General features: G+C 40.8%; 1 protein-coding gene across 2 annotated transcripts in view; it reads left to right on the top strand.

The window, feature by feature from the left end:
• The first annotated feature begins 4,537 nt into the window (after nucleotides 1–4,537).
• The window catches only part of LOC134535946 (nephrin-like), a 325,160-nt gene continuing 314,845 nt past the window's right edge, over nucleotides 4,538–14,852 (top strand). For both annotated transcript variants that reach the window (XM_063375364.1, XM_063375362.1), the window contains exon 1: nucleotides 4,538–4,752. In XM_063375364.1, the coding sequence (XP_063231434.1) occupies nucleotides 4,593–4,752 (160 nt within the window). In that variant the 5' untranslated portion in view covers nucleotides 4,538–4,592. The remainder of the gene's footprint in view (nucleotides 4,753–14,852) is intronic.

The following is a 14,852-nucleotide window of genomic DNA, read 5'->3' as shown; positions in this document are numbered from 1 at the left end:
CAAGGACGCGGCTACAACCCAGAAGCCAAGCTACTTGTTATGATATTCCCTATAACGCTAACGCTAACGAAAGTGTGAGTGCAAAAGCATCATTCCCGTCGTCATCAGTTTGCCAACAACACCCTTGCGTAGGGACCGGAAAAAATTCGCGGGTTCAATGACCTGTAGGATGAACTCCATAGTTCTACTTACACTCGGTCAAATGTCACCCACTCATTGGCTGCTGTCTTGTGAGTAGAGACCGGAAAAATTCGCGAATTCATTTCGCGATAGGCTAAAATACAAATCGTTATACCTCAGTGCTGCCTCTGCTATTGGTTCACAACTCACCTGGATGACTCTGGGCCAATGAGAAACACCCAGCCAAAGCTTTATGGAATCACAGGCTGCTACTCTGGAACGTCTCACAAGACAGCAGCCAATGAGTGGGTGACATTTGACCGAGTGTAAGTAGAACTATGGAGTTCATCCTGCAGGTCATTGAACCCGCGAATTTTTCCGGTCCCTACTTGTGAGACGTTCCAGAGTAGCAGCCTGTGATTCCATAAAGCTTTGGCCGGGTGTTTCTCATTGGCCCAGAGTCATCCAGGTTGAGTTGTGAACCAATAGTCTGAGGCAGCACTGAGGTATAACGATTTGTGTTTTAGCCTACCGCGAAATGAATTCGCGAATTTTTCCGGTCTCTACCCTTGCTGTGTTCAAGAAGATCCACACACTCCGCCCCTTCTCCCGCCGCTGAGCTGCCCCGCTCCGCAAGGTTTTAGGCGTGTTACACACATATGCATTTCGCACGGTGCGACTAGCATTTTTGATGCCAGTAGCACTGTGCGAGATGCATGCAGGCTGCATGGTCGTGGTACGTGCTAGTGGCAAGGTGAGAGAGGTGGGGACTTTCTGGCGCTCAGTTCATTGGAAAATTCAATATTTGTTTTTTCGTCCTCCGCAAAAAGGCATTTCTAATTATTACAACAAACTATTCACACAATTTTATTCACTATTCAATTACAAATTACTAATAACAAACTCAAGCTATTCAAAAAGTGACTTTCCGCACTTGTCAACGCAGTACACGTGGGAACGAGAGCGTCAGGGCTGTCTGCGCATGGCCATGCGACTTGGAAATGTGTTCTGCGCACGCGCCAACTCAAGACGCACGCTGCCATGCAGCGCAAAAAACACCGACCGATCGGTTCCTGTGGTGCTGCACGCTGCATGCGACTAGCACTCGAGCTGCACGATGCCAGTAGCACCGTGCCAGTCGCATTATGTGCGTAAGCTCCACGTGATTAACACAGGTTATTCTTCGAGCTGCATGCTAGTAGCAAGAAAAATGCTAGTCGCACCGTGCGAGATGCATGTGTGTGTAACCCGCCTTAATTGCACGACGGTCGCGCATTCAACTGTCCGTGTCGGGGTCAACCCAGCTGACAGCAGGGACGAGCTCGGAAAAAGGAAGTATACGTTAAAGAAGGGGGGGAGGGGAGGGAGTTGAGAAGTTGGGTTGCACGCCTTTGCATGTGTGGGGTTTCCTACCCCCTCCCGCCTTTTATCCCACCCTTTCGTCCTTCTCAAAGGACTAGGTTTCCACCTCCATTCACCACGCTCCCAGGGGCGTAGCCAGAGGGGGGTGTTTTGGGTGTCCAAACACCCCCCGAAATATTAAAGTCGGGACACAAATTTATGTTATTTAAATCCATTATTTTAATTACGAAAGTGCTTAAATAGCACCAATTTACACATTAAAATAAAAAAAAATTTCCGGTGGAGGGCCCCCGGACCCCCCTCCCTAGTACGGGGGCAGGGTGTAAGTAAACAGCCCCCGAAAAGAAATTCTGGCTACGCTCCTGTCGCTCCGCAACAAAGACATAACTTCGCAAGGTAAACCAAAGATCCATTGACGTATAGTCAAGACACTCGAATACTCCGTGTTTATGCACATTTGGACTATTATTGTTAGTATTATTATTATTTGCAACATCTTAGCTCTCTGTAGGAGTAATTTCATGAATGGGACTTAAAGTCGCACGGGAACGGAAATGTGTAACCAAGGTGCTGCCATATGAAGGCAAATCCAGAGCGAAATTTTATAGTATCAACTGTTTATTAAGTTTTAAGAAGATAGGGAAAATTTTAATAAAATTACTTGACGAAAATCGGGTCCAAAGACGGATTTTAGTAATTTTTCCAAGCCTTTTTTTTTTTGCCTTTGTCGTTGCCGCTTCAATATAAAGTTTAAAATTTCGGTCTGCAAATGGAATGATTCGATAGTCGGAAGTAGATGGTCGGGCAACGAATTCTAGCGGCGGGTGCGGAAACTACTTGTGATTCGCGTCCAGAAATTTAGTTGAAAACACAAATTTGCGTGTGTTTTATCACACTCGGCATTATTTTAAAGAATTCTACGTTAAATTTCGTGTGAGAGTTTCGTATCATAAATGCATATTTGCAACACGAGAACACATGAATTTGCTCGCTACCGCTATCTATAGCGAGTACTGAAAGACACTCACTTTTTTCCTCCTTCTTCTGGAAGTTAGGTTCTCGTTCGTCTATGTGATCGTAACGAAAACGAAAGGTTGGTTAGATTAGGTAAGTTACATAAATAATACTTCAAAATTGATTGTCTGTAAAATCGGTTTACGGACGATATTTTAACGTGGCAACGTCATAACAAAGCATTGATGAAATGATTGCATTCTTTTATGAATAAAATTGAATCATTTTAATTGAATTATCACAATTTTTTATGGATACAAAGAAAGAGTGAAATGAAATCTACAATTTAATTGATAAATTTACTTTTATTTGCACTCATTAATTCAAATATATTTATTACTTTAACGAAGAGATTACTTTAACTATAACTTTTACACATGTTTGCTATTTAACTTCTTCCAATCTGTGTTTATTCTGTTAACGATAGGACGATGATAGGAAAAGTAGGAAACGAATGGGAGTGTTTCAAGTTTAATGTGCCTCGAGAATGTCAAATCGACAGTTGTTCCAATCGAGTGGAAGAGAGAGAGAGAGAGAGAGAGATGCGGCGCAAGCGTACAGTGAGCGTAACGGGACACAGCGTAACGGGGACAATGTGCGTAACGTGCGTGCAGCCGGCGTTCATCAATTTATTAGACGTCACGTCAAAATAATAAAAAAAAAATCTATTTTTTTTCTTACTCGGTGATGGTATTTTTGTTAGCCCGACTAGTTGATCGCAATTGGTTAGGTTAGATATACGCGATGTTTTAAATTCTACGAAATCGCGAAGAACGTACGTACGCAAGTCCCGCCAGCAAGCGAGCGGCCGAACTTCGGCCATGTTCGGGCATGTTCGGGAAGAGGGACCGGGGTGGGGTGAGGGTTACCGATCGGGGGGACGGTGAAACGCAAGCAGGCAGGCAGGCAGACAGGGCTCGGCTTCCCCCACCCCACGGCGCTAGGTGCGCGCGTACGCCGCCAGAGGGGCGGCGGGTTTCAGTAGGTCCTCGGCCGTCGGTCCGGCCAGACGCGATCGTGCGGCGCGGGCGGTGCTGGGGTTCGCGCGACGATCCACGTCTCTCGTCGAACGGATCTCACGGCACGCGACGCGACGTTACGTTACGTTACGTTCGGGAGCTTTTGACCGCGCATAACGATAAAAAAAAAAACTATAAAAAACACGCACGCCAAGGAACTCAAAGACAACTCTTCACCCTTACTTTTCCACGAGCAAGATTGGAATTACCACTTGGACTCTACGAACGCTTCGCTTTTGGTGAAATTGCCACAAATACATTTTTTTTTTTAAACTTTGTGTTAGTAAAATCGGTGTTTCGCAGGAATACCTTAAATGTTCTATATTTTTTTTTTTTTTTTAAATTTACAGAGTGTTTTCGTGAAAGGATTTTTTTACAACCGGACACAATGACGCAGGTAAAAAAAGTACGCAGTGCGTCAAATCCTCTTCCTCGAGACCGACAAGTGATATTGGGTTAGTTTTGGAAAACCCGCGTAAAAGTAATGACCATAACATCGGGGGAAAAGAAAAAAAAACGTTCTTGAACTTATTTTCGTCGTAAACTGTATTTTGGTTGCTCGACAAACTTGAGAGAGAGAGATTAAAAAGTGTAATAAGTGTTTTTTTATATATATATGTAAGTATTTGTCAGTAAAAGTCGACTGAAGACCGTGTCCGTTTTGGAAAATAATAAAAAAACATTTACCGGTGTTTGTCACATTTCGACCACGGGGGAGTAGTGTTTTCGTGTTCGCGGTCGACGGCGAAATGGTAACTCGGACATTCGGCGGGATTGACGCTCTGGTACCTTGACTCGTCGTCGGAAAAGGGCCCGGGGAAGAAGAGGAGGAGGAGGAGGGAGGACGTCCGCCGTCGTCAGGCATGACGTGCTGGCGTCTCGACGGCGGCTCCAGCTCCACCGGCGAAGCTCCAGCGGACGCGGGTCCGGCGTCCGACGTGACGTAGTTGCGACGACGTGGTTCCCGCCGCTGCTGCTGCTGCTGCTGCTGCTGCTGATCTACCCCCGCCCCGCCCCGCCAACCAACCCCTCCCCCCCCACCACCTCGCGAACACCTGGAACCGCCTCGAGGACGCGATGCTGTCGCCCGCGACGGGTCTCGGACCTGGCGTTCCTCCTCTTCTTCTTCTGCTGCTGCTGCTACTGGGGTCAGCGGACCTGCCCGCGCCGGTCGGAGCCCTGCACTCGCTGCTGCAGTCCACCACCGAGGAGCTCATGACGGAGCTGGACAAGCCAAGTAAGGCTAAAGGCTAAAGGCTAAAGGCTCAAGGATGCACAGAGAAAAAGGTTTGTTTGAATCAAACAAATATTTGTTTATATATGACGAAACAAATATTTACTTGGTGGAACAAAATATTTTGTTATTTTAACCAGACTCAGTAAGTAACAAAAATAATTTGTTACAACTAACTAAATATACATTTGAGTTTACAAAATCATTTTGTTGGGTCAACAGAATATTTCCTACTGCAAAAAAATTTGTTTGAATTAACAAAATATATTTATTTCGCCATGTATAAACAAATATTTTGTTGAGGCAAACAAACCTTTCTCTCAGTGATGGGCTACGCTGATAGAGGACCCGGCAATTTCGCCTGATTCGTCTGTCCTCAAAAGTCAGAATTTTAAAAAAAGTGTGCTCAACCCCACGTTCGCTTCACCAATTTTTTTGATTTCTTAACGAGAGAAATTTTTGACGTGACAACGTCTAATAAATCTATGAACGCCGGCTGCACGCACGAAATATGATGACTCATTGTCCCGTTGCGCTCATTGTACGCTTGCGCCGCATCTGTCTTCCACTCAATTGGCCTATGAATCTACTATTATACTAAATAGGTTAAGGCGGGTTTTTCAAAAGTAGCTTTTAAATTTAGTATTTTAACTAAACTATTTTTTATTAATTTTTTGGTTATTTTTCCATTTTTCCAAAATAAAGAGCAATAAACAAAAAGAAACATAAAAGAGAATTTAAAAAATATTTGGAAAATTTAATATCAAGTTGAACCGCCTAACCAACGTGCAAGGGAATATACTATTTTGTGGAGCCAATTGAACATTCCAATTAAACAATCACTTTCATTCAAAAAGTTATAGTTAAAATAATCTGTTCGTTAAAGCAATATACATATTTGAATTAATGAGTGCAAATAAAAGTAACTTTATCAATTCAATTGTAGATTTCATTTCACTCCTTCTTTGTATCAATACAAAATAGTGATAATTCAATAAAAATGATTCAATTTTATTAATGAAAGTATGCAATCATTTCATTATATTTTGTTATGACGTCACGTTAAACTATCGTCCGTAAACTGACTTTAAAGAAAACCAATTTTTTATCATTGTTAGTTGGCACTACCTGATACGCTTACTTCTCTCCTATATTAGCTGGGCATCGTTGGCTCACGGTCGTGTTCAAATAACTGCTGTCCAATCCATTAACACAGTGCGAGAGTGTGGAGGTTTTTTGCATTCTAACTCTTGCGACTAAATGAATGAGCAAAATCTCCGTGTCTCTACCGATGGTTAAGGCTGGAGACAGGGGAAAAAAAAAAAAATTCGTGGAGGTATTTAGCGATTCTGTAGGCTAAAATTTAAACACGTATACCTTTAAGCTACTTTCTCTATTGAATCACTGCCCGTCTGGACGACTCTGGGCCAATGAAAAACCTTCAACCAAAAAAAAAAAGTATCGAACCACAGGTAAATCTGTTGAGAAGTCTCACAAGTCAGCAGCCAATGAACTGGCGCTTTCGCTCTAGTGTATACTGATGACTGTGGTCTACCGTGAATGTCATCTAAACCGCGAATTTTCCCAGTTCCTGGCTGTAGCTAGGGGACTGTATTTTTCGCGAAATAAATTTACGTACCAGCTGTACGATAAAACTTTGTAGCATTGCTTTGGGTTTAGTGGTTGGCTGAGATTATTTATGGTGCATGTCTACTATCAGCACACCAATCATAGCCATCCAGGGAGGAAGCAAAACGCGTCCTGAATAGCACGGCCAAAATAGGGCAATGGCTTCTCTTGTAGGGAAAAATTGCTAGCGCAAGTATACCTCGTTGCAGTCTAACGAGCGATCAAATTATTTCGCGAAAACTACAGTCCCTAGCGATACGCATTTACACTACACGAAAACAAGAGCACAAAAGTCTGGCCACATTTAACCCAGACTTAAACGCACTCGTTTGGGTATATTTCGATAGTTTTACAATCCGAAGCACATAAATGAAGCCTCAGTATTTGATTAATTTAAAATTTAAAATACCGCTCTTGTACATATTTATGACATTTTATACAAATGTCTGCCTCTAGTATAATGCATGTAGGGTTTTAGCTATAAGGTTAAAGGTTCGTATTTAAGTAATAAAATTAGTAATAGCGCAGAAGTTTCAAAATTAAAGGAGGAAGGATTTTTTCCCCGTCGTAATTCCCGCCGTGATGTTAGACGCGTATCTGTTTTTTTTCTAATTATTTTAGGAAAAAAAAAAATTGAAAATTATATCTGGTATCCTGATCTTGTCAAACATCGTAATTTATATTTATTAAATAAAGTTCTTAGAGGACATCTTAGTATGACATTCATAGCTTCTGACTAGTTAAAAATACTCAACGGTAGTAATGACATATTATTAAGCAAGTATTAATGCAATGAGGAGCAAATTCTTCTTAAAAATTATACCGCGCGTGTGCAAGTGCTTATCTCAATGTGAGATTGTAAATAGTTACATTGCATAACATGAAGTTTAACTGTCATGTGTAATAATTACGGTTTGGTGCTTGTGAAATGACGATGTCGATTGAATGCGGGCCTAAAGATTGTTTGTTGGCATACTCTGAGAACCTATGCCTATAGTGGCCCATTTAAGTGGCACAAGGTGGTGTGTTTGAACCCGAAACCCAAGCGTGACTTAAATTAACGGACACTGTCGATATCTCCATGTATGGTTCGGAGCATACCATGATTACGTAACTCCCTATAAATTCATTTTGACGTGACAACGTCTAATAAATCGATGAACGCCGGCTGCACGCACGAGAAAGTGTCCCGTTACGTACATTGTCCCGTTACGCTCATTATACGCTTGCGCCGCATCTATCTCTCTTCCACTCGATTGGAACAACCATCGATTTGACTTTTTCAAGGCACATTAAACTTGAAACACTCCCATTCGTTTCCTACTTTTTCTATAATCGTCCTATCCTTAACAGAATAACACAGATTGGAAGAGTTAAATAGCAAACATGTATAAAAGTTATAATTAAAATAATCTCTTCGTTAAAGTAATAAACATATTTGAATTAATGAGTGTAAATAAAAGTAAATTTATCAATTAAATTGTAGATTTCATTTCACTCCTTCTTTGTAGCCATACAAATGGGTGATAATTCAATAAAAATGATTCAATTTTATTCATAAAAGTAAGCAATCATTTCATCAATGTTTTGTTATGACGTTGTCACGTTAAACTATCGTCCGTAAACCGACTTTACAGACAACCAATTAGTTTTATGTGTGTTTATTTCTTATCACTCGATCATCATTAGAGTCCCGGAAATTTCGCGGATTCCTCTGGCCTCAGGATAGAATTAAAAGTTATAGGTGTGCTCGACCCATTTTTACTTTCCCATTGGTTGATTTCTTAGCGAGAACATTTTTATCCTTGTTATTTGGCACTACCTGATTCGCTTAATTCTCTCCTAGCTGGACATCATTGGCTCACGGTCGTAGAGGGGCGTGTCCAAATAACTGCTGTCCAATCACGAGCACAGTGCGAAGTGTGGAGGTTTGCATTCTAGCTTGCGACTAAATGAATCCGTGAAATTTCCGTGGCTCTAATCATCATTACAGAAGTTTTCAGTATACTCGTCAACGCTATGTGCGTGTGCGTCAACCTATCTCGGCACGTTTGGCTCTTGAGCGGTCCGCCTGGTCGATGGGTGTTCTCGCGTTAGTGAAGTGGGTTTGGTAATGTGTGCGACACTCGCTGGTACTTCTAGCGCGGTATCGCCCTTAAGGGCAAGCCTCCGAACTGGCGCGGTAGTCTTCTCGTCCTGCATTATCCAACAATAAAGATCTGAGCGGTGACCATTACATTATATGGAGGAGAAATGAAGAGGAAGATTTAGTTCAAGTGCCTCGAGTGCTTTTAACTGTACCAGGCGTTTCATGCCTACATACACAAAATTAACTAAGAATTATTCAAAATAATGCCCAGCGTGATAAATATACACGCAATTTGTATTTTCAACTACATTTCTGGACGCGAATCACAAGTTTTTTCCGCACCCACCGCTAGAATTCGCTGCCGGAGCAGCTACATCGATTATCGAAACATTCGATTTGCAGAGAGAAATGTTAAAATACATAATGAAACGGCTTCGATAAAAGAAAAAAAAAATAGACTCGAAAAAAATACTAAACCCCGGCTTTGGAACTAATTTTCAACAAGGAATTTGATTAAATACTGCCAATCTTCTTAATATTCACCAAACAGTTAATACTATAATGTTTCTATTTGGTTTTGTGAACTTTGGCAACAACGTGGTTTTTTTACACATTTCCGTTTCTTGACTTCGGTCGCATTCACGAAATTGCACCCACCAAATGCCGTATACCGAGAGCTAAGTGTAGGTACGAGGTTATGATTGAAAAAAAAAATACGGCGAATGAATTTTTATAGAATTAATTGCCGACGTTACAACTATTTCAAGTAGAACGTCCGATAGCCCGATCCGTTGAGATAGTAAGTGTCAAAATTTTAACAAGTTGTGACTTCGTCATTCGGTTTCCAGAGCCGGAAGAGTGAGGTCGTGTTTACCGTGTTTGCCGTGTCTGTCGCGCATCATGGATAGACACCTGGAATTGACGCGGATCTGTCAGGCCTCAGGGTAGGATTCAAAGTCATAGGTGTGCTCAACACATGTTTGCTTTCCAATCGGTTGATTTCGTAGCGAGAATATTTTCAACCTTGTTAATTGACACTACCCGATTCGCTTACTTATCTCCTAGCTGGGCATCGTTGGGTCACGGTCGCAGAGGGGCGAGTACAGATAACTGCGGTCCAATCATTAACACAATGCGAGAGTGCGAAGGTTTGCTTGCATTCTGACTTGCGACTTGATGATTGCGTGAAATTTCATCATCTCTATTCACGAATTTCGTAGAACGCGATAACATATAAGTTTTGTTTGCTAAACGGAGACCACAAAAAATGGGTCGTGCTAAATGGGGAAAAAAGTTTTGACGTCATTCCCGACACTGAGAGGGCCATAAATGGAGCAACTGAAGGCCCTTCCAGAAATGCTTCCAGTCATGGAGTCAACATTGTGATGAGTGCGCATAGCTATCCAGGGAGAGTAGTTTGAAGGAGATTAGTTAAAATTCGATGCAAGCTTATTACTTCGTTCGTAATAAAATTATTCATCGTATTTTTTTTCTCATCACACCTCGTGTATTGGAACCCTATTAAAAGCCATTATTTTATTTATTTAAACATTGTAACATGCCCACCAACAGTCATAATAGACTGAGTCATAATAGACTTTTGGCAGTCATGCTAGACTTTGGCAGTCATGCTAGACTTTGGCAGTCATGCTAGACTTTGGCAGTCATGCTAGATTTTGACAGTCATAATAGATTTTGACAGTCATAATAGATTTTGACAGTCATAATAGATTTTGACAGTCATAATAGATTTTGACAGTCATAATAGATTTTGACAGTCATAATAGATTTTGACAGTCATAATAGATTTTGACAGTCATGAAAGATTCTGACAGTCATGAAAGACTGACAGTCATAAAATACATTAATAGCCAGTCATACCCTGGTCGTGCGCCCTCACAAGAATACCAAGCCGTTGGTTACACGAGGTAGTTGTCGTCGCCGTTGTTTGTCGGGAGTATCCTCGTTGGGGAGAAATGCTGGGGGGGGGGGGGAGGGGGGGGGGTGTGTGCGGGAGGTGGTCCCGGGAGACGGAGCACCACGGAGTTATCACTCGCCGGGTAACGAGAAGTGCAAACACCTGTTTGGCGGAGCGGAGAGCTTCCGGCCGACTGAAACAAACCAACCTAGCACAGCCCGCGCTTACATCGTGTTCACGCTAATACCAACATCCGCTGTGACATTCATTCCTGTTTTCATTTCGCAAAGGAAACTGTAGTTGCTCTACGTATTTTCTTGTGAAATATATACCAGTATGAACGGAGTTGTGAATTATTGTTGGGAGATGTCTCACCATCGCCATGTTGCAATACTTCCCCCCTTCCAACCCCTAGTGGGAATGGTGTTCCTACCACGCCCGATGCTAGAATCACAACAGCGTGATGCGACAAAAAAATTATATGTTTAGAGTTATTGGGACCTTGCGAAGAAAAAAAATTAAACGACTAGATTTAAAATATTTCTTATTGCATACACACAATCATACCACATCTATCAACTCCTGAAGGTTTTTTTTATCTACATGTTTGAGATAAACGTGTTAAAAATTAGAATTTAACATTCGACTTGAAAAAAAAACCACCGTGCATGAACACATTAAAAATATTTCACAAATAAATTCAGTAAACAAGCCCTTAAGAAATACGCAAATAATAATAATAGAATTATCAGCCCACCAGCTTAACCATCGATGGAAAACAAAAATCCTGGCGTTCATTTCCGCAATGTTCGCGCCCGCAAATCGCGATGAAAATATAGATAACATTTATAATCGCAAATTCTGTCGCGTTTATTCCGCGCTGACGTCATGAATATGTCAAACTTGATTGGTTAGAAAAATATTCGCGTCTATCGCATCGCCACCTTCGCGCTATTGTGGCTTTCCAGCATGATGGTTACACTGTCAGAAATCTTCACCTTCGATTTACAAAGAACGCTGATTACAAATTATCCATGGATCTTCGTAACTTTACGTCTTGAGAGAGCACAGACACATCCAGTCTAGCATGCGGGCCACTGCACCCTGCGAAATTTCCAAGGATCTGCTTACAGGCAGAGCCACTGTTAAGGGCTCCGCCTACCCGGGCGCACATACGGTGCGCAGAGCTTCAGGAAAAACAACGCTATTTCAAAACTACTCAAGATATCCGAGTGGGGTCTATTTACGCAAATAATTCAAGAGTTCGCTTAGAGCCGAGAAGTACTTTTGATTTCGAATTAAGTTTTTAAACTGTATTTTTTAGAAGAGTTAAAATGGCTAAAACGCATGTTCTCAAGAGTAATTTTTAGGCGTAAAACAACCGGTACAGATTCTTGAAAGTACTTAAAGGGACTTGCATGACACCTTTATCTTCATTTACTCGCCATATAATTTTATGGTCACCGCTTAAATTTCGCAGTTATACTGTGACTACGAGAAGACTGCGCGCCAGTTCAGAGCCCTACGCTTAGAGGCTATACCGCGCTAGAAATACCATCAAGCGTCACGCTTGTCATCCCGCCTCACTAACATACATACACCCCTGACGGGGATTCGTGCGGCAGCAAAATTAGACTTTAAGCATCTCTTCGTTGATTGGACCACAGCCATAGCCATGTGTTGTACAAATTAAATTATCTTTATTGTAGTGTTACAAACTATTTATTAGCTACTTGTTTCGAAAGTACAGAAAATTATTTTACTGTGTTAACAAAGACTGGATTAAAACATCCGGATCCTTTTTTTTTTTGCGTTAAGCTAGATTTAAAATTCATATAACTTTGTGTTGAGTCTGCGGTTAGGAAAATGAATGACTCTAGGACCGACGATAAACCCTGGAAAAAAGATAAGTATCTAACTTGTTCGTTTCTAAGGTTACATGTGCCATGTCATTGGCGAATACTGAAATACTAGCTTACATTTTTTTTAACACAGTTAAAGAGGTCATCGAACTCGCTGAATCGTTCCTTTCCCTTCTTGTAGCTGCAGGGTTTCACGGGGAAAACGAAATTCTCGTTAGTGTTGTTTAAAGAGTGGAGAGCCAAACGAGGGGAATTGGTTAGCAACCCACCGTCAGTCATACTTATGTTTACCTGTTAACATGTCGTGAGTAAACTTTCAGCATCTCACGCGTGGGAACTGCCTCCTTGCCTAGTGTCCCGGGGGGGGGGGGGGGGAACTAGCTCGTAACAAAACATGGGAAAAATTTATGAATTGGCCCATGAAATTCAATAGAAATCCATAATTAGAGACGGGGAAAATTCGGATGTTCATTTCGCGATAGGCTAAAATTCAAATACGTATACCTTTAAGCTGCACTTGCTGTAGTCTCACTGTTCATCTTGACGACTCTGGGCCAGTGAGAAACTTTCAGTCAAAGAAGCATCGAACCGCAGGCAAACTAGTTGAGACGTCTTACAAATCAGCAAATGAAGTGGCCTTACCTGCCAGAGTCTGTGTAGTCTACTATGAACGTTAGCATGTTCCGATAATCGACTGTTGCGTATAAAGAGGGGTATGTATTTTTTTTTTCGCCAAAGAAAATCTGATCGATAATTAATCTGCAATAAGTAGCGGCATGCATATTTCGCGAAAAGATTCAGAGACGAGATTAAAGTTAAAACACTGTATAGCAACTGTGTCAATTGTAACAACACAACCAACCACTCACATTAATTCAGCGCGGAAGCAAACGCGTCCTGAGTGGCTCGGTAAAATAACGCGACGACTTCTCTCGCAGAAGGCAGCCAATCACAAGGAAGCAACCGCTGGCTCAGGTACACCTCGTTGCAGTCCAAACGGCGTTCAGATTTTTTTTTTTTTTTCGCGAAAAACGCCTGCCCCTTGCAATAAGGTATGCCAGAGCTAGAGGTTTCTTCCTTGAGAGAAGCAATTTCCTTACCTGACCAGGACCATTTAAGACAGTTGTCTCCCCCCCCCCCCCCCCCCCACACACACACTGAATGACTGATACGCGTACCAACAGTGAACATGTACTTGACATAAACTCAACCAATCACGAAGCACGATGATGCTACAGTGTTATAACTCCCAGATAGTCTAGAAATCTTCACGCGAAAAATACACGCCCCTATTTATAAAACATTACATCGATTCAGTAGGTATTTATTTAATGGTTTTGAGAACCTTAGAGGCAAATTTATCTTTCAATCCTTCCATGAATCGAGAGCACAAAATCGCGGGGTAAAAACTTTTGAATTAAATTTTCGTATGTAATATTAATCTTAAAACCCTTTAATTTTTTAGTTTTTCATAAATAAAAAAATAAAACATGGTTTATTTAAAATACTCAGAAACAACCTCAGGTTTTTATTTGTTCAGAAAACCCAATTTTTTATCAACGATGTATTAAAAATTATAAGTTTTACAACAAAAACAACATACAAAATATAAATTCAAAACTTTTGACGTATTATAAGTTCATGCTAGCACTGAAAGTTATTATATTTTTAATGTTATAAAAAACATTAATTAATAAATTATACCTTTATTAATAACATAATTTCATAAAGAATTAAATATATTGTATTTGAAAACATAAATACATATCAATCATACACACAAAATAATTTAAGGTACTGCTCTCTTAAGTCTACATTTGTCCCTAGATTTATGAAAGTTAGTGAAAACAAAGTACTAGTTTCAATATTTGATATTTATTTGAGTCGCCGTTTGTTGTTTTCCACGTTCTGAAATAAAAGCGAAACTAAAATAAAAGCGTTTTAAAATAAAAACGAATGAAAATGTTGGTGAGCCATTTATGGGTTCCGATTGGCTAGAATAAAAGAAATATCGCGAAAATATGATGGGGGAGGGGAGGGGATACTTTATTTGGGGATCGACCAATAGAAAAACATTTTCTCTTTTTCATCCTTACCACGTTTGACCAGTATGTTAATTTTAACATAGTGCAAACTTGATTGTAATTCAGGACACAGTGTGGGTACTCGTATGAATTATCGGTCTAGTAGGTTGGATCATACAGTCTAAATTTTTTAATGTACTTTTTACAAGGAAAATTCCCGTAAACTCAGTTGCCAAAGATACCACTTGTAAAACTGCAATGCAGATATTTGAAAAATTGCAAATTGTACAAAGCTCTGCATTGCAATTTTGCACGTGATAGATATCATTGGCAACTGATAAAAAAAAATAAAGCGCATGTTCACCGTTGTCTTCTTTTACTGTCCGTACTACTTTTAAAATAATTTATTTTCATCACAAACATATTTTTCAGCGATTTAGCGATCTCTCAAGTCCAGTAAATGATTCGCTTACAGAAATTCCAATCATTAGTAGACTGTAATCCAGATACAGCAAACTTCCTTAGAAAAATCGCGAATTTCTCTTGTGATGCATATTCTTGAGACTCTCGCTTCGCTTGTA

The sequence above is a fragment of the Bacillus rossius genome, chromosome 10, assembly GCF_032445375.1.
Source record: "Bacillus rossius redtenbacheri isolate Brsri chromosome 10, Brsri_v3, whole genome shotgun sequence".
In the NCBI taxonomy this organism is placed as follows: domain Eukaryota; kingdom Metazoa; phylum Arthropoda; class Insecta; order Phasmatodea; family Bacillidae; genus Bacillus; species Bacillus rossius.
Note: the sequence above shows the minus strand (reverse complement) of the source record. Positions and strands in the feature narration are given on the sequence as shown.